Source organism: Pelodiscus sinensis, chromosome 4 (assembly GCF_049634645.1).
Source record: "Pelodiscus sinensis isolate JC-2024 chromosome 4, ASM4963464v1, whole genome shotgun sequence".
NCBI lineage: Eukaryota > Metazoa > Chordata > Testudines > Trionychidae > Pelodiscus > Pelodiscus sinensis.
Genome location: NC_134714.1, coordinates 132191868 through 132215683, shown reverse-complemented (window position 1 = coordinate 132215683; position 23816 = coordinate 132191868). Strand labels below are relative to the sequence as shown.

General features: G+C 45.7%; 3 protein-coding genes across 3 annotated transcripts; all 3 read left to right on the top strand.

The window, feature by feature from the left end:
• Positions 1 to 7181: 7181 nt before the first annotated feature.
• Positions 7182 to 7769, top strand: LOC142829331 (olfactory receptor 5AR1-like). The gene has a single exon (XM_075928821.1). The coding sequence runs from the start codon at positions 7182 to 7184 to the stop codon at positions 7767 to 7769; it is 588 nt and encodes a 195-aa protein (XP_075784936.1).
• An 8824-nt stretch (positions 7770 to 16593) lies between these two features.
• On the top strand, positions 16594 to 17532 carry LOC102447288 (olfactory receptor 5AR1-like). The gene has a single exon (XM_006133554.2). The coding sequence runs from the start codon at positions 16594 to 16596 to the stop codon at positions 17530 to 17532; it is 939 nt and encodes a 312-aa protein (XP_006133616.2).
• Positions 17533 to 22187: 4655 nt separating this feature from the next.
• LOC102447535 (olfactory receptor 5AR1-like) lies at positions 22188 to 23126 on the top strand. The gene has a single exon (XM_006133555.4). It carries the CDS (start codon positions 22188 to 22190, stop codon positions 23124 to 23126), a length of 939 nt encoding a protein of 312 aa, XP_006133617.4.
• The last annotated feature ends 690 nt before the right edge of the window (positions 23127 to 23816 follow it).

Below are 23816 nucleotides of genomic sequence, written 5' to 3'. Positions count from 1 at the left end.
ATCTGTTTACCTCAGTACTTGTGGAATGACAGGGAGTGGAACCAGGTGAAGTGAACTCCCAGTCCTTTGGAATGTCGTTTTGCAGACCCCAGGATAGTGTTGTTCCCTATTGTTATCATTATTTATGTGTTTGTGTTTCAACAAGGCCTGCAGGCCCCAACTGAGGTCAGGGCTTCATTAGACTACTGCCCCAGGAAAATTCAAGGAGGCACCTGTTTCACATGTGTGAGTATGTAAATATATGTGATGGGCATTTAAAGCATGGAGCAGGTTGTTTTGGGAAAGAAGAGGTGGTATCAAAATCTGCCTCTTTGTGGGTGGGGGATGTTGTTTCACTGGGCATTTTGAAATCGGTGTGATTTCTAAGGCTGAACCAAAGGACGTTTTGTACACCATCCTGATACTCTGCAGGCCTTTATGCACTGCGTGGGCTTGTTGTAGAGATTGTCACCTGGTTTCTGTCCATGCATGAGGAGAAGAAAGCAAATGCCCTTCACACCCTCCTGATACTTGGAGCGCTTCATGTGTTCTGTGGGGTTGTTGTAGAGATTGTCACCTGGTTTCTATCCATGCACGAGGAGGAGAAAGGAAATATACTTCACAATCTCCTTTTTTTTTCAATTAGGGGAACAAATACACAAGGAAGAGGAAGGGTACCATGTCCAAGAGAGAGCACGGTGTGTGCGTTTCTGTGGCCATCCACACATTTTTAATAAGCTGAGATTCTCTCTGGAGAAGCAGGAAACCCATGCGCACAGCTTTGCCTTGCACGGACAAGGGGGAAATTGAAGGTGGGTCTTCCCCCTCAGAGCTGAGCGCCCCAAATATTGGGTAAAATGTAGCAAAGGGAGGGTGCACCACGACCTCCTGACATGGGCTGCTTTTTGGTGACTACCAAAACTCTTCCCAGCCACCCCGGCAAGTGTTTTGGACAACCCTATTATGATGACATGTGACATATCTATGGACAGTTTAAGGTCAGTAAGTGAATGCTCGACTAACCTGTCTGTATTTCCACTAGCTAGGTGGCAACACAAGGAACCGGACTCTCACCTGGATAAGAGGCTATTTGTGGGCAGCAAGAAGGTGGTGAGCTAAAAATCCACATTCTAACAAGCAAACTGCTGGGATTCTCTGCCCTCTCGGTCTTGGTCTCCTAAGCCTCAGCTGGGGATGGTTTTAGTGGAAGAGAATTCTGACTATAGAAAGAGAAGACAAATGCCTGGAAGGCTCTCTTCCCCCCTTTTTCTCTTCTTATGGCATCAACGCCATCTGAAGGAAATGCAAAGTTGCACTAGATTTGGGGAGGGTTCTGGCTAAAAGGCATCCAGCTGGTTGAACTGCAAAAGCAGGCAGCGAGAGAAATCTTTGCTTTGAATTCATTTAGCCTGTTAAATCAGAATGAGTTGCACTTGAACTTTTATTTCTGTGTAGTTAGGTCTGACCTTTATGCCTCATTGGTTTTTTAATCACTCATTCAATAAATGTGTTATATTGTTTTATTGAAACCATTGTGGTTTTGTATTGAAATATTTGGGAACCTGCACTTGAGAAGAGGATGTGCACATTTCATTTTCTATTAATAAAATGGCAGATTTTTATTATCTTCCGTTGTCCAGGAAGGTGCTGGACAGTACAAGAGGCACATCCCATTCACCATCACTAGGCCCTGTGATCTAGAGGTTCGTGCTCTGTTCTCCTGTGTCAAAAAGCAGCAGGGGATTCTCTTGTTCCATGAAGCTGCCAAAGGTAGAGGCCAGAGCCTTAGACGTGATTTCTTTGCATAGCCCTCCTGCCCAGGCCAAAGCTCCCAAACTGGAATTACTGCAGATGTAGTGATCAGGATTCACTGGTGTAGCATCCTGACAGGTCTCCTCCATCTATGATGATAACTGTTCAGCTGCATGCATATGCTCCTCTGTATGTCATGCTGGCTTGCTCAAATAGCTACCACAGTAGACCTTGAGAAAGTCCCCAAACCCCACAAAATCACATAAGGATCGAAGGCACCCGGCTATGTTTATTGTCAAATGGTGTACAAGAATAGTTGCCAGTAGACTCTACTGAACCCCTACACATAGGTACCCCCTGACAATGGACCAACTCAGTGAGTGCTAGGAAAAAGAAATTGCCCCTCATTCAAACCAAGACAACTCTTTAGGATATACTTTCATACACAAGTACAAACAAGTTGTACATCACTCCTCAGGTCTCAGCTTCCTACCTCCTGTGATTAGTTATCATCCATTATGGGGTTCAATCGCTGTCCTGAACCTGGCTTGGTGTGATCCTGTTATTTGCAGGGAAGAAGTTTGTCTCAGATGTTTATTCACAAAGTTTTCCTTTATGGCCCTTTGGATAATTTATTGCTTCTGCCTGGCACCCTTAGGCTTAGGGTTATGCTCTTAACCATGTTTTATGTGTTTTATGCCCTTACCCCTGTTTTCACTAAATTCTATGAGCACAGCCTGCTTCCTGCCCATAGCTTGTCTTTCTCTTTATTTGTGCAAAGTGCTGACTGCTGTTCCTAGGCCTCAGGCCTTATACTAGGCCTGTGATCCATATTTCTGGCCCCTCTCATCTTACTTCACTCGGTGAAGAGGAAAAGAGAGAAAAGTTTGTACAATTCATGAGGATTGAAAGTATGATAGAATCACAGTAACATACCGTATTTATAACCTCCAGCTCTCTAGTCACTTAGCAGAGGAGTGTTCATTTCATATAATCCATTTTCAAAATAGCCTTCCTGAGATAAAAGGTGTTTAAGGGATTTGCCCAAAATTGCCCAGTTGTGGAGGAGCAGTGATAAGAGCAGAGCCAAAATCATATGTACAAGGGTCTGGCACACGTTACACTGAATATGTTGTGGGAGGGTTTGATTCTGAATGAGGCAGCAGTAGTAGGAATCTGGATTAATTCTACTGAAGTTATTGGTGCTCCTCTTGAGTTATACCCACGTAACAGAGAGAAGCATGGCCCATAGCATCCAGGTACATGGTAGCCATAGATTCATAGAGCACTAGAACTGGAAGGGACCTTGAGAGATCAAGTCCACTCCACTGCCCTCACGGCAGGACCAAGCACCATCTAGACCATCCCTGAGAGGTGTCTATCTAATGTGCTCTTACATATCTCCAGTGATAGAGATTCCACATCCTCCCCAGGCAATTTATTCCAGTGTTTAATTACCCTTACAGTTAAGATTTTTTTCCTAATATCCAGCCTAAAGCTCTCTTGCTGCACTTTAAGTCCATTGCTTCTTGTCCTATCCTCAGAGGCCAAGGAAAACAATTTCCCCCCTTCCACCCTGTGACACCCTTTTAGATACCTGAGAACCGCTATCATGTCCCCTCTCAGTCTTCTCTTTTCAAAACTAAACAAGCCCAGTTCTTTCAGTCTTCCCTCATAGCTCATGTTTTTTAGACCTTTCATCATTTTTTTTTTTTTGCTTTTCTCCAGACCTTCTCCAATTTCTCCACATCTTTCTTGAAATGGAGTGCCCAGACCTGGACGCAATACTCCAATTGAGGCCTAAATCGGTGCAGAGCGGAGTGGAAGAATGACTCCTCATGTCTTGCTCATAACTTTCCTATTAATGCATTCCAGTTTGCTGGGAAATTACATCAAGCTTCTTTTGGAGAGAGGACCAACAAATAAAGTGGAAAACATATATCATTGTATTGTCATATTAAAAAGACATCCCAGGAGATGCAGCACTCCACACCAGCTGATGCTCTGGCCCTCTGGGTTCCATTCCCCCAAGGAAAGCCATGGAAATGACATTAATTGCATGTGGTCTGCATAGGTGTTCTCCTGGGAGCAAAGATGCTCCAGGCAGCAAATCTCCAAAACTCAGAGCCAAATTTAATCCCTGCTGCCCCAAAAAGAAGCTCCAGAGGCATTTAGTGTAATTTTGGTTTGGTGAGCCGATAGAGTAAGTTTGACTCTGATTTTGGAGTTCTGACAAGTGACTGCTTCCTTGTTTATCAACTCATTGTCATGTACAGGGAGGCCAAATGAACAAGTACCATGAATTCATGGGGAAATGGTCTGCCTTTAATTGAAAAGACACATGAATGAAAGTATCCCTAGAGGAGAAATTTCCACTTTTCTGAATGAATTCTGAGTCCAAAGAAGGAAAGAACTTTAGCAAGAGAGGGAGCAGAGTGACACTAAAGGGAGAGAACAGTAATCTTTAGAGGCAGGGGAAAACTCCCCCATCGATTCAGATAATGTCTATACTAAAGTCACTGCAATGACCTAGGTGTGGTGCTACTGTCGTTCCATAGTGTGGATGCTTTCTACATTGATGGAAGGGAATTTTCCATAGATGTGGTTAATCCACCACTCTGAAAGGCAGTAGCTAGGAAAATGGAAGACGGGTTTGTTTTGATACTTAATTTATCAACAAGTATAAAAACAGAGATACTCAATCAAGGAGGCTGAGGTTTCCATCCTACCTCCTTTCCTTTTCATACCTCTCCTTCTCTTCCCCCCGCCCTCCGCCATTGGGTACAACTACAACCCAAGCAGAAGTCAATCCGTCACTCTGAATTGACACGAAGGGAGTGCTACAGTATTCATTGACCAAGACTGTGGTTCCTTAATTGTTGCATCAAACAAGATAGGCCATTCAAAAAGGACTGTTGATTGAAGAAGGAAGCTCTTAAAAGTCCCTTTCATCAGGCCTTGCCAACACCTAAAAGCAATCAGCTCATGACAAGATGTAATACAGGCCAAGCTGTAGAGACTGAAGAGACAAACATACCATTGATACAACTGGTGTTTGAGACAGAGGAACCAGGCCCCTTAAACATCAGGCTCTTTGGACAGACATAAGAAGACAATCTGGTGCTGACTGCTTATTAATGTGTGTGTGGCCATAGGACATCTGGTGCCTAGGATGGTGTAGGTCAGAGTTTCTCAACTTCTTTATTTTGGGGGATCCCCCAACATGATCCACGGCCCATGTCCAGATAAGCGATTTCCATTAAACTTTAGAAATTTTTTGGAGAGAGATATTGGAACCGGTTAATGAGAGCAGGGAACTGAATGTGACAATTACTAGAGGTTCCTTTCAGTTCTATGATTCTATGTCTGTGGTCTTCTTCTGAGCTCCTCTGGACATCATGTGGTCTCCATCAAGTACAATGAAAGAACATTTCTTTCCTCCTTTGGGGAGGAAGCTAGGAAGGGAAGGACACAGAAAACCAGAGTGACAGTCTGTAGTACTGTGATGGCACAGTCGGGGTTCCCCTCGAACCTGCACCCCTGTAGCAGCAAGAACCGACTCTGCCAGCCAGTGGAATAGAGAGTGTTTATTGCTTCTCCAGGATACAGCACAGCATAGACGTGATGTGGTTACAGGGGTCAAGGTCAGGATGCCTCAGACCCCTGCGGTTGGGGGTCCATTGCCCCCCCTTAAGCCCTCAGTCCTCTGCTTAGGATGTTCCCTTCATGTTTTTCGGGCAGCAACTGACCTTGCTCCTGACACCTGGTGTTTGTCTCCGCTTCCCTTCCCTTGTCTCTCCTCCTGGGAAGAGCTTTTCGAACTACCCAGGCTGCGCCTAGGTGTCTGGGCCAATACACATGTGGGTGTGTCAGTGGGACTCACACATCACAATGCAGGGGGATACCGGGTTACAGAGCAGACAGCCCCCCCACTACGTCACAAGTACACCTAAATATGCTACAGGTTTTACATTCCACCTGTTGGTTTCCAGAGCGTGAGGTGATTCTGAAAACAGGAAAGACTGAAAAGATCTCAACTCCAGCTACAAACAATTCGCACTTTCCAGTTCTATCGAACTTTCTGTTCTTTTCACTCTAAACTTGTTGCTAAGTCTGGTTGAATATTTTCCTGGAAACGTTTTTTTTTTTAATTTTGTGATGGGAAATTGTGTTTTCATGCCATTCACCTCGTGCTCCGTAATTCTGAGAGAAGTTGCATCATTTAATGACACAGAAGGAGAATGCGGGCCTAATTAATCCCCGGGGCAAGAGTGACACTGAGGGCGGCTTTGGCCCACTGAGCACGTTAATTTGATGTTTCTCTCTCAAGCCACTTCCTCCCAGTATAAAACTTCCTGAATGTTCCAAACTGGCAATGTTTGCCAGTGGAGAAACACCACCACATCTCTCTCTGCAGCATGTCCATGGCATTGCCCTGCATCACAGTCACACGCCCAAACAGACGCCATGGGGATCGGCAGGTACTGAAGACCTTTTACATTAAAAGCTTCCACCCAGCTCTTACCCTTCGAGGTAAAGACTTGACCTCTTTGAGTGCAAAAAGAGGCAGTTACAAAATCCCAACAGCCGGAATTTTACATAATGTTAGTTTTCCTACAGTCTAAGATAAAAGCCATTTTCAGATGCCAAAACCCTTAATTATCACAGGGAGCAATTTTAACCCAAACCGGCATGCCGAGCCACAGAGCTCTTCTTCCCCAAAGGGCTAGAAGCATTCGTTTGTTTCCTCTCACCCCTTCTTCAGCGTCTTCAGTCTGAGATATTTTTCACCCCGATTCTCTTGCAGCAAAGTCACAAATCCTTGTTTGCTGCTCAGATTAGTGAACAAGAGTGTTTGTGCGTGTGTGGTGTGAATAACCTGCATTTCCTTGTATTTGTACAGTGTGCCCATTGCATGGAACACCTGGAATGACCAGTTGTGAACATCTGACTCTGCATCACTTCCCTGAGATCCCTGAGATCGTAACTGTGACCATTAAAAAAATTTATTCACTTGCTCCAATACAGCAAAGGCTTAGTTTTCCTGAGTCATCTCACTGCCCACATCACTGTAGCTGCCTGATCTCAGCTCAGAGGAGATGGCAGAGGGAAATCACTCGGTGGTGACCGAGTTCATTCTCTCAGGACTGACAGATCGTCCGGAACTGCAGCTCCCCATGTTTGTGTTGTTCTTACTGATTTATGTTATCACCTTGGTAGGGAATGGGGGGATGATCTTCTTAATCACAACTGACCCCCGACTCCATACCCCCATGTACTTTTTTCTCAAGAGTTTGTCTTTCTGTGATCTCTGCTATTCAACGATAATTGTCCCTAAGATGCTGCAGAATTTCTTAGGCGAGAGGAAAAGTATTTCTCGCCCTGCCTGTGCTGTGCAAATGTATCTCAGTGGCTTCCTTTCAGATATTCGGTCTCTCTTGCTGGTTGTGATGGCCTATGACCGTTATGTGGCCATCTGTAACCCGCTGTTCTATAGGGCCAACATGTCCAGAAGGTTCTGTAACCAGCTGGTGGCTGGGGCGAGTGCTTTTGGCTGGGTGGATTCCATGATAAACACGTGTTTGACATTCCAGCTGTCTTTCTGCCACTCCAATGTCATCAATCATTTCTGCTGTGACATCCCCCCACTTTTGGCGCTCTCCTGCTCTGACACCTACATCAATGAGATGCTGGTATTGACCATCACATACTTCACTGGGTGCAGCAGTGTTGTGATCATCCTCCTCTCCTATGTCTATATCATCTCCAGCATCCTGCAGATCTGCTCTGCCAAGGGCCGGTGTAAAGCCTTCTCCACCTGCATTTGCCACTTGACTCTGGTGGTCATGTTTTATGGCACTGCCCTTTTCATGTATTTACGACCCATCTCCAGCTATTCCATGGACACAGACAAAATGGCCTCGGTGTTCTACATGCTGGTGACCCCCATGTTGCACCCCCTCATCTACAGCCTGAGGAACAGGGAGGTGAAGGACGCCCTCAGGAAAGCCATGAACAAATTCCTAAGCACTTCTTGAATCTGTTTACCTCAGTACTTGTGGAATGACTGGGCGTGGAACCAGGTGAATGCAATTCCCAGCCCATTGGACTGTGACTTTGTAGACCCCAGGATGGTGTTGTTCACTATTATTTTCCTTATTAATGTGTTTGTATTTCAACAAGGCCTGCAGGCCCCTACTGAGATCAGGGCTTCATTAGGCTGCTGCCGCAGGAAAATTCAAGGAGCCACCTGTTTCATATATGTGAGTATGTAAATAGATGTGATGGGCTTTTAAAGCATGGAGCAGTTTGTTTTGGGAAAGAAGAGGGGGCATTAAAATCTCTTTGTTGGGGGCGGGGAAGTGTTGTTTCATTGAGCATTTTGAAATCTGTGTGATTTCTCAGGCTGACCCAAAGGGCATTTTGTACACCCTCCTGAGCTCTGCTGACTTGTAGAGATTGTCACCTGGTTTCTGTCCATGCATGGGGAGAAGAAAGCAAATACCCATCACAGTGGCCTTTATATTCATTTAGGGGAACTATAAATCAAGGAAGAGCAAGGGTATCATATCCAAAAGAGAGCACAGTGTGTGTGTCTCTATAGCTGTACATACAGTGTTAAGAAGCTGAGATTCTCCCTGGACAATCAGGAAACCCAAACACACAACTTTGGCTAGTATGGACAAAGGGATAAATTGAACCCGGGGCTTCTATGTAACATGTGAACACCTCAAATATTGATTAAAATGTAATGAAAAGTTGGTGTCCCAATAACTCCTGCTTTTGGCAACTTTCTGATCAATACCAAAGCTCTTCCCACCCACTGACACAAAGCTTTGGGAAAAGTCTATTATGATAATGTGACATATCTGTGGACAGTTTAAGATCAGTAAGTGAATACTCGACTAACCTGTCTATATTTCCACTAGCTAGGTGACAACACAAGGAGCTGGACTAACACCTGGATAAGAGGCCATTTGTGGGCAGCAAGAAGGTGGTGAGCTAAAAATCCACATTCTAATAAGCAAACAGCTGGGATTTTCTGTCTCCTTAATCTTTCCTAAGCCTCAGCTGGGGACGGTTTTAGTGGAAGAGAACTCTGACTATAAAAAGAGAAGGAAAATGCCCAGAAGGCTCTTTGCTCCTATTTTCTCTTCTCAAGGTATCAACACCATCTGAAGGAAATTGAAAGTTGCACTGGGTTTGGGGAGAGTTCTGGCTGAAAGGCATCTAGCCGGTTGGCCTGCAAAAGCAGGCAGTGAGAGAAATCTTTGCTTTGATTTCACTTCGCCTCTTGAATCAGAATTCATTGCATTTGACCTTTTAGTTCTTTTTGTAGCCAGATCTGACCTTTATGCCTCATTTTTCTGTAATCTCTCATTCAATAAATGTGTTAACTTGTTTTATTAAAGGCATTGTGGTTTTTTATTGAAATATTTGGCAACCTGGACTTGAGAAGAGGATGTGCACGTTTCATTTTCTATGAATTACATGGCAGATTTTGATTAGCTTCAATGTCCAGGAGCTGCTGGACATTACAATATGCCCATTCCATTCAGCATCACAAAGCCTTCAATCCTAGATGTTGCTGCTCTGTGCTCCTGTGTGGAAAAGCAGCAGCGGATTCTGTTGTGTTGTGAAGCTGCCGGAGGTAGAGTCCAGAGCCTTTGTCTCGGGCATAAGGGCTATGCAAAAAAATCACAACTAAGTTCCAAAACTGGGATTATTCCAGGTGTAGTCATCAGGTTTCACTGCTGTGGCTTCCTGACAGTCTCCATTTATAATGATAACCGTTCGGCTGTGTGCGTGTGCTCCTCTGTATTCAAATAGTCACCACAGCAAACTCCAAGAAAGCCCCCGAAGCTCACAAGATTACATAAGGATCAAAGGCATCCGGCCATGTCTATTGTCAAACGGAATACAAGAATAGTTGTCCGTAGAGTCTTCCCAAACGTTACACAAATGTACCCCCTGACAATAGACTGACTCAGTCAATGCTAGGAAAAAGAAATTGCTCCCTCATTTGGACCAAAACAATTTTTTAGGGTACACTTTATCTGCAGGTACAAACAAGTTACACATCAATCCTGAGCTGTCAGGTTCCCACCTCCCGGTGCTTAGTTACCACCCATTAATTCAGAGAAGGGGATTCAATCGCTATCTACCATGCTGTCAGTTGTGACCCTGTCCTGAACCTGGGTTTGTGTGTTCCTGGTATTTGCAGGGAGGAAGTTCATCCCAGATGTTTATTCACAAGATGTTCTTTCACGGCCCTTTGGAAACTTTATTGGTTCTGTTGGTACCCTTAGGGCTAGGGTTATGCTCTTAACCATGTTTTGTATTCTGTGACCTTAACTCTGTTTTTCCTAAATTCTCTTAGCAAAACCCTGCTTCCTACCCACAGCTTGTCTTTTGCTTTATTTGAGTGAAGTGTTGACCATTTTTCCTAGGCCTCAGGCCTTATACTAGGCCTGTGATACGTATTTTACTTCACTCAATGATGAGGAAAAGAGAGAGAAATTCATATAATTCATGAGGACTGAAAGTGTGATAGAGTCACAGTGGCATTTCATATTTATAACCTCCAGGTCTCAAAGCACTTAGTAGAGGAGTGTTCATTTCATATAATCCTCTTTCAAAATTGTGTTCCTGATATAAAAGGTGTTTAAGGGATTTGCCCAAAATTGATCAGTTATGGAGGACCAGTGCTGAGAACAGAGCCGAAGTCGACTATAGAAACGTCTGGCACACATTCCACTGGATATGTTGTGGGAGGGTCTGATTCTGAACGAGGCAACAGTAGAAGGAATCTGGATTAATTCTACTGAAGTTATTGGTGTTCCTGTTGAGTTATACCCACGTAACAGAGAGAAGCATGGCCCATGGCTTCCAGGTGCATGGTATCCATAGAATCATGGAACATTAGAATGGGAAGGGAGCTTGATAGGTCATTGGATCCAGTCCTCTGCCCTCACAGCAGGATGTAGTACCATCTAGACCATCCCTGATAGATCTTTATCCAATCTGCTCCTAAATATCTCCAGAAATGGAGATTCCACAACCTCCCTAGTCAATTTATTCCAGTATTTCACCTCCCTGACAGGAAGTTTTTCCCAATGTCCAGCCTAAACCTCCCTGACTTCAGTTTAAGCCCATTGCCTCTTGTCCTATCCTCAGAAGTCAAGGAGAACAAATTTCCCCCTTCCTTCCTCTGACACCCTTTTAGATACCTGAAAACTGCTATCATGTCCCCAGTCGGTATTCTCTTTTCCAAATTAAACAAGCCCAATTCCTTCAGCCTTGCCTCATAGCTCATAGATCTTTAATCATTTTTTGTGGCTATGCTCTGGACCTTCTCAAATTTCTTCTCATCTTTCTTGAAATATTGTGCCCAGAACTGGACACGATACTCCAATTGAGGCCTAATCAGCAAAGAGTAGAGAAGAAGAATAACTTCTCATAATCTGCTCTCAGCACTCCTGTTATTGCATCCCAGTTTGCTGGGAAATTACATCAAGATTATTCTGGAGAGGTAACCAGCAAATAAAGTGGAAAACATTTGCATCATTTTATTATTGTATTCAAAGATATTCCAGGAGACGCAGCACTCCACACCAGCTGATTTTCTGGCCGTCTGAGTTCCATTCCCACAAGGAAAGTCATGGCAACAACATTAATTACATGTGCTCTGCACAGCTGTTCTCCTGGGAGCAAAGATGCTCCCGGGAGCAAATCTTAAAGCCATCCAAGCTAAGTGAAACCTCTGCTGCCCCAAGGAGCCTGTCCAGAGGCATTCAGTGCAATGTTAGTGTGATGATCCAACAGAAAAAGTTTTGTCTCTGAAGCTACATCTATGCTATAGGCTTCTTGTACAAGAAGCTTTTTGTGGAAGAGATCTTCCGCAAAAACTTCTTGCGCAAGAGCACATCTACACTGCAAAAGGACATTGAAAAAGTGATGCACTTTTGCGCAAGAGAGTATTCAGACTCCTAGAACATTCTCTCCCAAAAAAGGCCACCTGGAACCACTTCAGGCAGGACTTTAAGTCCCCAGTTGCTTCCGAGTGCTGGTGCCGGAGCCTTGCAGAGACACGCTCTTACAAGGACCTCCCAGGACAGCTGTTTCTCTGCTGCTGCTGCCTGTGGACCTCTTTAAAGGACAGCAAAGCTACAGCAGTATCTGCTGTGGTTGCCTGGTACTTTGGGGGAACGCCACAGCTTTGTCCGGCGTGTGCCATGGACCCAGAGCTACCGTTGCAGTTTTTGCAGCATTTGCTGCCAGCTGCATCCTCTTCATCGAGGGCCTGGATCTGGACCCTGAGCTCCTTCTGCAGACCCTCTCAGTGGCTGCAGCTGCTTCACTCTAGCAACCGCATCCCACTGTTCAGAGAAGGTTCTGGAGGCTGGAAACCAGCTCGGACTGGTGGGACAGGCTGGTTCTGGAGTGGTAGGACAACCAGCAGTGGGTGCATAACATTAGAATGCACAAGGCCACCTTCCACGAGCTCTGTGCCTGGCTGGCACCCACCCTCTGGAGATGAGACACCCATCTGTGGCCTGCCACCCCCCCCGCCCCCCCGCAGAAGCGGGTCACAATCACCCTGTGGAAGCTCGTCACCCCAGACAGCTACTGGTTAGTGGGCTACCAGTTTGGGGTGGGGAAGTCCACCCTCAAGGCCCTCCTGTTGAAGGTAAGGAGCTCTCAGGTTGAAGTCTCTACATGGCAGGGAGGGGAGAGTGTAACATAAGGAGGACCCTCAGGGGAGTGGTGCTGGGGAATATAGGGGGTGGAGTGGGGGTGGGGGGACAGCCCTGTCCCTGGGAACCTTGTGCTGCCCTGCTCTCCACAGCCCTTCTGCTGGAGGAGTGGGGGACGGAGTAGGCTTATAGGAGGTGGCTCCCGGGAGGTTTTGTTGGGGGGGGGGAACAGGAGGGGAAGGGGACAAGCACCTCCCATGGGCTCAGTCACTCCCTCTCTCATTCTCTATTTTGTGTATTTGTGTGTCTGCTACTGCAGATGGTGAGGGCCATCAACTCCCTGCTGCTGAGGAGAGTCATCTGTCTGGAGGATCTGGACATGACCGTGGCTGGACTTGGTGCCCTGGGGTTCCCCAGTTGCTGGGGAGCCATTGACAGGACACACATCCCGATCAGAGCACCGGACTATCAAGTGGCCCAGTTTATAAATAGGAAGGTCTACTTGTCTGTTGTGCTGCAGGCCCTGGTGGACCACAAGGGCCACGTCAGAGACATTTTTGTGGGGTGGTCAGGCAGGGCACGTGGTGCCCGAGTCTTTAGAAACTCTAGCCTATGTCGCTGGAGGTGGGAACCTTTTTCCTGCACTGGGACTTTGCAGTGGGTGACATGAACATGTCACTGTCATAGTGGGAGACAAAGCCTACATAGTAATGCCCTGGCTGATAAAGCTGAATAGCAGACACCTCAACCCGCAGCAGGGAGCAGTACAATGCCCACCTCAACCGAGCCCAGATGCAGGTCGAGTGTGCCTTTGGGTGCCTCAAGGGACACTTCCAGTGTCTCCTCACTCACCTGGATGTCAGAGAGCACAACATCCCTGAGGTGGCAGCAGCATGCTGTGTGCTCCACAATATTGTGCAACACAAGGGGGAGGCCTTCCTCCCGGAATGGCTGGCAGACACTGGCCACGAGGGCCACTTGTTTGAGCAGCCCTGGACAGCTGCCACCTGCTAGGCCAATCAGTTGGAGGTGCGCCCGAGGGCGAGGTTCTCTCAAGCACCCCAGTAACTCTCCCCAGGGCCTCCCCAAAAGGGGCCTCTTCTTTTCAGCTCTCTACCTTTCCCCTCTCAACCCCCCCTCCCCACTTACCCCCTTCCCTTACCTCCCAATAAACACACCTATTTGGTTTCAGAACAAAAGGAGTCTTTTTTTATTCAAAGGTGGGCAGGGGGAGGGGGGGACTCTGAACTGGGAGGTGGGATCAGGACTGGGAGGAGGAGTGGGGTAGCTCAAAGTCCCACCTTGGGTGCAGGGACCTCGTTGGGGTTGGGTAGGTCTGGGCAGGAAGGGGGCTAGAGCGGGGTCTGGGTTGGCAGGGGGGCCATAGGCATCACTTGGGGAGGGGGCATGGGCATTGCTAGGGGAGGCAGCGGAGGCATGGCATGGAGAGGGATTAGAGATATAGCAGGGTGGGCTGGTGGATGGGCAATGGCCATAGGCAGGGGTGCAGGAGGGTGGAACCCAGGAGCAACAGCATCAGGCGGGTGTGCCGCCATGCGGGACATGATGCCACACATGGTATTACAACATGCCACATTTGTGCTCTGTAGGGTAGACATAGCCTGATGTTGGTGTTCTGACCAGTTAGTGCTTCCTTGTTGATGAACCCATTATGAGTGCAGGGAGGCCAAATGATCAAGTACCTTGAATTCATAGGGAAATGGTCGGCCTTTAATTGAAATGACACATGAAAGGAAGTATCCCAAGAGGAGAAATTTTCACTCTTTTGAGTGAATTCTGAACCCAAAAAGGGAAAGGGCTTTAGCCAGGGAGGGAGCAGAATAACACCAAAGGGAGAGAACAGAAATCTTTAGAGGCCGGGGGAAACTCCCCCATCGATTCAGATAATGTCTACACTGAAGTCACTGCAATGACCCAGGTGTGGTACAGCTGAAGTGTCATAGTGTGGATGCTTTCTACATTTCTACAATGGCTATTAGCCAGGATGGGTAAGGAATGGTGTCCCCAGCCGCTGTTTGTCAGAGGGTGGAAGTGGATGGCAGGAGAGAGATCGCTTGATCATTACCTCTTCAATTCTCTTCCTCTGGGGCACCTGGCATTGGCCACTGTGGGCAGACAGGATACGGAGCTGGATGTACCTTTGGTCTGACCCCGTATGACTGTTCTTATGTTCTTACTGATGGAAGGCATAGCTAGGAAAATGGAAGAATAGCCCCGAGGGGTTTGTTTTTGATACTTAACTTATCAACAAGTATAAAACCAGAAATACACAATCAAGGGAGCTGAAGTTTTCATCCTACCTCCTTTCCTTTTCCTAGCCCCCCATTGTACTACAACCCAAGCAGAAGTCCCTTCATCAAGGTAAATTAAAAGCAAGGGACTGCTAAAACCTTAATTGACCAACACTGGTTCCCCAATTGTTGCATCAAACAGGATGGGCCGTTCAAAAAGGCCTGCTGATTCAAGAAGGAAGCCCATAAAAGTCCTTTTCATCAGGCTTTGCCAACACCTAAAAGCAAACAGCTCACAATGGGACGGAATACAGGCCAAGCTGTAAAGAATGAAGAGACAAATATACCATTGACACAACTGGTGACTGAGGTAGAGGAACCAGGCCCTTTAAACATCAGACTCTTTGGACAGACATAAGAAGAGTCTGGTGCCAACTGCTTATTAATGTACATGTGGCCATGGGCCATCTTGTGTCTTGGATGGTGTAGGTCAGAATTTCTCAACCTCTTTATTTCAGAGATCCTCTCCAACAAGATCTATGGCCCATTTCCAGACAAGTGATTTCCATTAAATTTAAGACATTGTTTGAAGAGAGATATTGGAACCTGTTAATGAGAGCAGGGAACTGGGCATGACAATTACTAGAGGTTCCTTACAGTTCTATGATTCTATGTCTGTGATCTTCTCGTGAACTCCTCTGGACATCATGTGGTCTCCATCAAGTACAATGAAAGATCATTTTTTTCCTTCTTTGTGGAGGAAGCTAGGAAGGGAAGGTCACAGAAAGCCAAGGAGACAGTCTGTAGTACATCTAGATATCCTACAGGTTTTACATTCCACTTATTGGTGTCAGGAGCATGAGGTGATTCTGAAAACAGGAACAACTGAGAAGACCTCAACTCCAGCACCAACAATTAGCGCTTTCCAGTTCTATCGAACATTCTGTTCTTTTCATTCTAAAATTGTTGCTAAGTCTGGTTGAAAATTTTTCTGAAAAAGTTTTTTTTTCTTAAATTTTGTGCTAGGAAATTGTGTTTTCATGCAATTCACCTCTTGCTCTGTAACTCTGAGATAAGTTGCATCATTTAATGACACAGAAGGAGAATGTGGGCCTAATTAATCCCCAGGACATGAGTGACACTGAGGGTGGGTTTAACCCACTGAGCACATTCATTAGGTGTTTTGTCTCTCAGAAGCCAGGTCCTCCCAGTATAAAACTTCCTGAATGTTTCAAACTGGCAGTGTCTGCCGATGAGGAAACACCACCACATCTCTCTCCTCAGCAGGATTAAGATATTGCTCTGCATCACAGGCACACACCCACAGAGATGCCATGGTGAGCGGCAGGTACTGAAGGCTTTTAAAACTAAGCGCTTCTTCCCAGGTCTTACCCGTTCAGCTAAACAACTAACCTCTTTGGGTTCAAATATTAGGCAATTAGAAAATCCCAGCCATCCGCATTTTCCATTCCTGGGAGCAATTTTAACCCAATCCGACATGCCGAGCCACAGATCTCCCTTTCCCCAAAGGGCTAGAAGCGTTCATTTGTTTCCTCTCACCCCTTCTTCAGCGTCTTCTGTCTGAGATGTTTTTCACCCTGATTCTTTCGAAGAAGAATGACAAATCACTGTTTGCTGCTCAGATTTGTAAATAGGAGTGTTTATGTATGTGTGCTGTGAATAACCTGCATGTCCTTGCATTTGAACAGCGTTCACATGGCATGGAACACCTGGAAAGACCAACTGTGAACATCTGGCTCTGCGGACGAAGCCCTTCCCTGAGATCATAATTACTTCCAACAAGAAACCGATCCCTATTTTTGTTCCCTTACTTCATTACAGCAAAGGATTAGTTTCCCTGAGACATCCCCCTGCCCGTATCCCTGTAGCTGCCTGATCTCTGCTCAGAGGAGATGGAAGAGGGAAATCACTCGGTGGTGACTGAATTCATTCTCTCAGGACTGACGGATCGTCCGGAGTTGCAGGTCCCCCTGTTTGTGTTGTTCCTACTGATTTATGTTCTCATCATAGTAGGGAATGGGGGGATGTTTTTGTTGATCACGATAGACCCTCGACTCCACACCCCTATGTATTTTTTCCTCAGGAATTTGTCTTTCTGTGATCTCGGCTATTCCACACTAATTGCCCCTAAGATGCTGCAGAATTTCTTAGCCGAGAGGAAGAGCATTTCTCTCACTGCCTGTGCCGTGCAAATTTATATCAGTGGTTTGTTTTCAGATATGGAGTGTCTCTTGCTGGCTGTGATGGCGTATGACCGCTATGTGGCCATCTGTAACCCGCTGCTCTATACAGTCACCATGTCCCGGCGGTTCTGTAACCAGCTGGTGGTTGGGATGTGTGCTGTGGGCTTGGTAGAGTCAATGATACAAACGTGTCTGACGTTCCGGCTGTCATTCTGTCGCTCTAATGTCATCAATCATTTCTTCTGTGATATGGCCCCATTGCTAGCGCTCGCCTGCTCTGACACCCGCCTCAATGAGACTGTTCTATTGGCCTTCACATGCTTGATTGTAGTGAGCAGCTTTGTGACCATCCTCCTCTCCTATGTCTATATCTTCTCCACCATCCTAAGAATCCGCTCTATTGAGGGCTGCAGCAAAGCCTTCTCCACCTGCATTTCTCACTTGATTCTGGTGGTCATGTTTTATGGCACAGCCCTTTTTGTGTATTTACGACCCATCTCCAGCTATTCCATGGACACAGACAAAATGGCCTCGGTGTTCTACACGCTGGTGATTGCCATGTTGAACCCCCTCATCTACAGCCTGAGGAACAGGGAAGTGAAGGACGCCTTGAGGAAAGCCACGAACAAACTCTTAAGCACTTCTTGAATCTGTTTACTTCAGGACTTGTGGAATGACTGGGAGTGGAGCCAGGTGAATTCAATATCCAGCCCACTCAAATGTCATTTTGCAGACCCCAGGATAGTGATGTTCACTATTGTTTTCATTATAAATGTGTTTGTGTTTCAACAAGGCCTGCAGGCCCCTACTGAGGTCAGGGCTTCATTAGGTTTCTGCCGTGGGACCATTCAAAGATCCACCTGCTTCACTTGTGTGAGTATGTAAATATGTGTGATGGGCTTAGAAAGCATGGAGCAGTTAGTTTTGAGAAAGAAGATGGGCATCGAAATCTGCCTCTTTGTAGGGGAGGGTGTTTTCATTGGGCCTTTGCAAATGTAATCTGTTTTTTGTCTGTGGCTAAACCAAAGGACGTTTTGCACACCCTCCTTAGATTCTGCAGCCCTTTATGCGCTCCATGGGCTTGTTGTCGAGATTGGTACCTGGTTGCTGTCCATGCATGAGGAGAAAAAAAGGAAATATCCACCACAGTGGCCTTTATTTTTTTTAGGGGAGCAAGAGAACAAGGAAGAGCAAGGGTACCACATCCAGGAGAAAGCACAGAGTGTGTGTCTTTGTGGCCATCCACACATTGTGAAGAAGCTGAGCTTTTCTCTGGAGAAGCAGGAAACCCAAGTGCGCAAGTTTGCCTCACATGGACAAAGGGAAAATTGAAGCTGGGTCTTTTACTCCACTAGTGAACATAAGAACATAAGAACGGCTGTACTGGGTCAGACCAAAGGTCCTTCTAGCCCAGTATCCTGTCTGCCGACAGTGGCCAGCACCAGGTGCCCCAGCGAGGGTGGACTGAAGACAATGATCAAGCGATTTGTCTCCTGCCATCCTTCTCCAGCCTCTGACAAACAAAGGCCAAGGACACCATTTTATCCCCGGCTAATAGCCTTTTGTGGACCTAACCTCCATGAAATTATCTAGCTTCCCTTTAAACTCTATTATAGTCCAACTCTATTATAGAACACACTAACTATTGGGTAAAATGTAGCAAAGGGAGGGTGCACCACTTCCTACTGTCTTTGACTGCTTTCTGGTGAATACCAAAACTCTTCCCACCCAGCCACACAAGGCTCTGGAACATGGTAACATGGGACATAACAGTGGATAGTTTCAAAACAACCGAAATGGCTTTGTGTGTTGACAATAAGTGAATGCCTGACTGACCTGTCTGTGTTTCCACTAGGAAGGTTTCTACACAAGGAACCGGACTAACACTTGGATAAGAGGCCGTTTGTCGGCAGGAAGAACGTGGTGAGCTACAAATCCACATTCTCGCCAGCACACAGCAGGGATTTTCTGCCCCCTCTGTCTTTGTCTCCTAAGTGTCAGCTGGAGATGGTTTTACTGGAAGGGAACTGTGACTATGGAGAGAGAAGGCAAATGCCCCGAAGGCTCTCTTGCTCCGTTTTTCTCTTTTCAAGGCATCAACATCATCTGAAGGAAATGGATAGTTGGGGAGGGTTCTAGCTGAAAGACATCCAGCCAGTTGGACTGCAAAAGCAGGTGGTGAGAGAAATCGTTTCTTTGAATTTACTTAAAGTCTTAAATCAGAATTAGTTGCATTTGACCTTTTACTTCTTTCTAACTGATTCTGACCTTTATGCCTCATTGTTTGTAACCACTTATTCAATAAATGTGTCATTTTTTAAGCCACTGCAGTTTTGTATTGAAATATTTGGCAACCTCTACTTGAGAACCAGATTTTCACATCATTCTCTGTTAATAAAATGACAGGAGTTTTTATCATCTTGATGCAGTGGTCTGTGGACAGTACCAGACACACATTCCATTAAGCATCACTATGCCTTGTGACCTAGAAAAAGCATCATGTGATTCTCTTGTCCATGAAGCTCCTGAAGGTACAGCCCAGAGCTTCAGATGTGATTTCTTTGCATAGCCGTTATACTTAGACCAAGGAACAAAACTGGGATTAACCTAGGTAACGAGGAAAAGACACTGTGGAGAATACTTTTTAGAGGTGGTGCAGAACTGAGGCAGTGTACAAAGGAGTGTTAATTTCATATAATGTATAGATTCCGTGGGATACATGGCATTTATGGGATCTGTTCAGAATTACCGAGTTGTGAACGAATGAAGAGCAGCACCCAAATCTTGTAAATAAGGGCCTGATGCACACGACACTGGAACATGTTGTGGTTTGGTCTGATTCTGAGCTAGGCTAGAGCACTGGGACTACAGGTTGACTCTACTGAAATTTTTGTGGTTCTTCTGGAGCTATAATAGGAGAACTGAGTGAATACTGTGGCCCATGGCGTTTACACGAAGGCTGGGAAATTACTTAAGGAGACATTTGGGGAGGTGGGCAACACATACATTGGAATACGCTCACCTCATTCTAGGACCATACTAAAGAGACCTCATGAGAGATGCAGTGTTCCAGACCCGCTGATGCTCTGACCCTCTGTGTGCTGTTTACGTAAGAAAAGATATGGCAAGAACATTAATTGCACACCTAGGGTGTGTCTAGGCTACAGGGTTTTGTAGACAAAAGTGGACTTTTGTCGACAAAAGTATACCTGCATCTACACTACCACCGAGTTCTGTCAACAGAAGCAGCAGTTTTGTCGATGGCTGTAAACCTCATTCTACAAGGAAAAATGCCTTTTGTCAACAGAGTTCTGTTGACAGCAGGCATTATTGCATCTACACTGTCCTTTGTGTCTACATTGGAAAACAGTCTTACAAAACAGGGCGTGCATCTACACGGCATCATTTTTCCAGAATAATGGCTATTATCCAGGAAAAACAATACGAGCATCCACACAGCAATTGCGTTATTTTGAAAGAAAATCAAAATAACGGAGGGCTTCTTCTGATGTTGGTAAACCTCATTCCATGAGGAATAAGGCCTCTTCCAAAAAAGTTTTTTCAGAAGAGGGTGTGTATGGGCGCTCCACTGCTGGTTCCATCAATACTTATTAGCCAGGATGCGCAGGAATGGTGTTCTCTTTGTCAGAGGCTGGGGATGGATGACAGGGGAGGGATCACTTGATGATTCCAGGTTATATTCCCTCCTTCTGGGGCACCTGGCATTGGTTACGTTGGCACACAGGAAAATGGTCATCATGTGAGCTCCATCAAGCACAATGAGCGAACCTCTCTTTCCTTTTGTGGGGAGGATCCTAGGAACGGAAGGACATAGAAACTATGGTGATTAGTAATCGTGATAGATAGATAGATAGATAGATAGATAGATAGATAGATAGATAGATAGATAGATAGATAGATAGATAGATAGAAACTGGCATGTCCTACATCTTTTACATTCCACTATTGAGATTGCCACAATGTGCACTAAAGGACAATAAAACTGAATGGTCCCCTCCTAAAGGAATTATCATTTCCATGAAAATTATCAGTTTTCCATCAACGTGTTAAGCTCGTGTCCTGAAAGGTCCACGGTTGTGGGATTCTGATCATGTTCCAGGGAAGTTCAGCAAGAGGGGAGACTAACATGCAGCATAGGGTATGGAATCGAGCCGGGGAGCCTGGCCCATAGTAGAGAAGGGTGGGGTGTGGTACCTGAGGGACCCCTGTGGCTTTTCTGAGATAATACATTGAGTATTCTTCCAAAAATGTTTGGTCTCCACAATCACCAAAACCAATCCACTATTTGTGCTTCAGCTTTACTCCACAGAAAAAAAGAAGGTGAATTATACCCCTAGTCCCGTACTTGGTAACTCCGATGGAAATTGCATCATTTAATAGCACCAGGGGGGAAACATGGTCCAAATTAATCCCCAGGGCATGAGCTACACTTTGGTTCTCAGAACATATTAATGAGATGTTGTGTGTCTCTGAGCTCAGGTGTCCCCAATTGATTTAGGAAGCACATCCCATTGATCACAGAACACGATATAAAGCTACCTGACTGCTTCACACTGGCATTTTCTGCATCCGGGGAAACATCACCACATCCCTCTCTTCTCAGCAGGTAGGTGCTGTTGTCCTGCATCACGGTCACAAGCCCATACAGACACCATGTTCCTGAGCAGCGACTGAAGTCCACATCTCTAGAATGAAAAGCCTCAGCCCAAACTCCTATACCATGAGCTAAAGGATCAATCCCTTTGGTTGGAAAGCACAGACAATTACATAGTCACTGAGTGGAGTGCTTTCTGGGAAGACTCGGGGTTGTCCTATAAATGACAGAACATGCGGCTGTCAGATGTCAAAAAGCTTAATTAGCATACTAAGCCGTCTTTACCCCAAAATGACATGCTGAGCCACAGAGCTCCCCTTACCCAAAGAGGACACGTGTTTACTGTCACCGCTTCTTCAGCTGAGGAATAATCTCTTTAGGCTAAGATTTCACCCGATTCCCTCACAGAAATTACAGGAGTAGCTGTTTTTCTCTTGGCTTAGTGAACAAGGGTGTTATTGTGTAAGGTATGATTCACCTGCCTGTCCTTGTGTTTGTACAGTGTGTGCATTGTATGGAAAAACTAGAAGGACCAATTGTGAACATCTGGCTCTGTGTCCAACTATTGGTGTTCATTATGTAACTGATTTCCATTTTCTTCAACTATTTCATTACAGAAAAGCACGAGGTTGCCCAGACCTTCCACCTGCCCACATCCCTGCAGCTGCCGGATGTCTGCTCAGAGGAGATGGAAGAGGGAAATCACTCGGTGTTGACTGAGTTCATTCTCACAGGTCTGACAGATCGTCCGGAGTTGCAGCTCCCCCTGTTTGGGGTGTTCCTTCTGATTTATGTTATCACCCTACTAGGAAACGGGGCGATGATCTTTTTAATCATCACTGATCCCCGACTCCACACTCCCATGTACTTTTTCCTTGGCAATTTGTCTTTCTGGGACCTCTGCTATTCCTCCATAATTTCCCCAAAGTTGCTGCAGAATTTCTTAGACGAGAAGAATAGCATTTCTTACACTGCCTGCGCTGTGCAATTGTATTTCTTTCTTTATTGTGTAGATATGGAGTGTCTCTTGTTGGCTGTGATGGCGTATGACCGTTATGTAGCCATCTGTTATCCGCTGCTGTATACGGTCACCATGTCCAGACAGCGCTGTAACCTTCTGGTGGCTGGGGTGTGTGCTGTGGGGTTGGTGGATTCAATGATACTCACGTATTATACATTCAGTCTGTCATTCTGCCGCTCCAATATCATCAACCATTTCTGCTGTGACACCCCCCCACTTCTGGCGCTCTCTTGCTCAGACACCCGCACCCTTGAGATTGTGATGGTTGCCTCCATGTGCTACATTGAAGTGACCAGCATTGTGACTGTCCTCCTCTCTTATGTCTATATCTTTTCCACTATCTTGAGGATCCGCTCTGCCAAGGGCTGGCGCAAAGCCCTCTCCACCTGTGCTTCCCACTTGTGCGCGGTGGTCATATTTTATGGCACTGTCCTTTTCATGTATTTCCGACCCTCCTCCAGTTATTCCATGGACACAGACAAGGTAGCCTCAGTGTTTTACATGCTGGTGATCCCCATGTTGAACCCCCTCATCTACAGCCTGAGGAATAAGGAAGTGAAGGACGCCATAAGAAAAGCCATGAATAAACTCCTGACTGATTCTTAAATCTTCTCAGTGGTAGTTGAGAGATGGGAAAGGAAAAGAAGGAATTTATTTCCAAACCTGTTGCAATATAATTTCTCAGAGCCCGTGGTGATATTGTTCATTATTATATTTTTATGGTTTAATTAATTTGTTTGTATCCAACAAGCACTGCCAGCCCCAACTCAGATTAGGGTTTCAGGGCTTTATTAGGCTATTACCCCAGCAAAATTAAAGGAGTCACTGCTTTCACCTGTGTGTGAGAGTGCATAAATATATGTGAGGTGCTTTTAAAGAATGGATCAGTTCCTTTCAGGAAAGAAAAGAGGAGCATGGAGCATACGTTCCTCTTCATAATGAGGTTGGTTTAATTATTCATTTGCAAGCATGAAGTGCATGATATGTGTGTTTAAGGGAAGGGCATTTTCCAATAACTTTATGGGGTATCAGAAGGTTATGTCAATTTCCATTCTCCTCCTCAAGGATGGACAGAAACCAGAGGACAATCTCTCCATCTTTATTTAAAGTTAAGGAGCAATAAAAGTAAAAGAGCAAGGGCTCCTTTCAGAAGAGAGTACCGCGTATGGTCCCCTGTGATGCCGATACCAAAGTAAGAACAAAATAGCATTGACAGTGTGCGTTTTTCCTAACACAGAGCTACTCAATGTGCAGCCTACGGGTTTATTTGCAGCCTATAGTGCAGTTTGGCTTTAG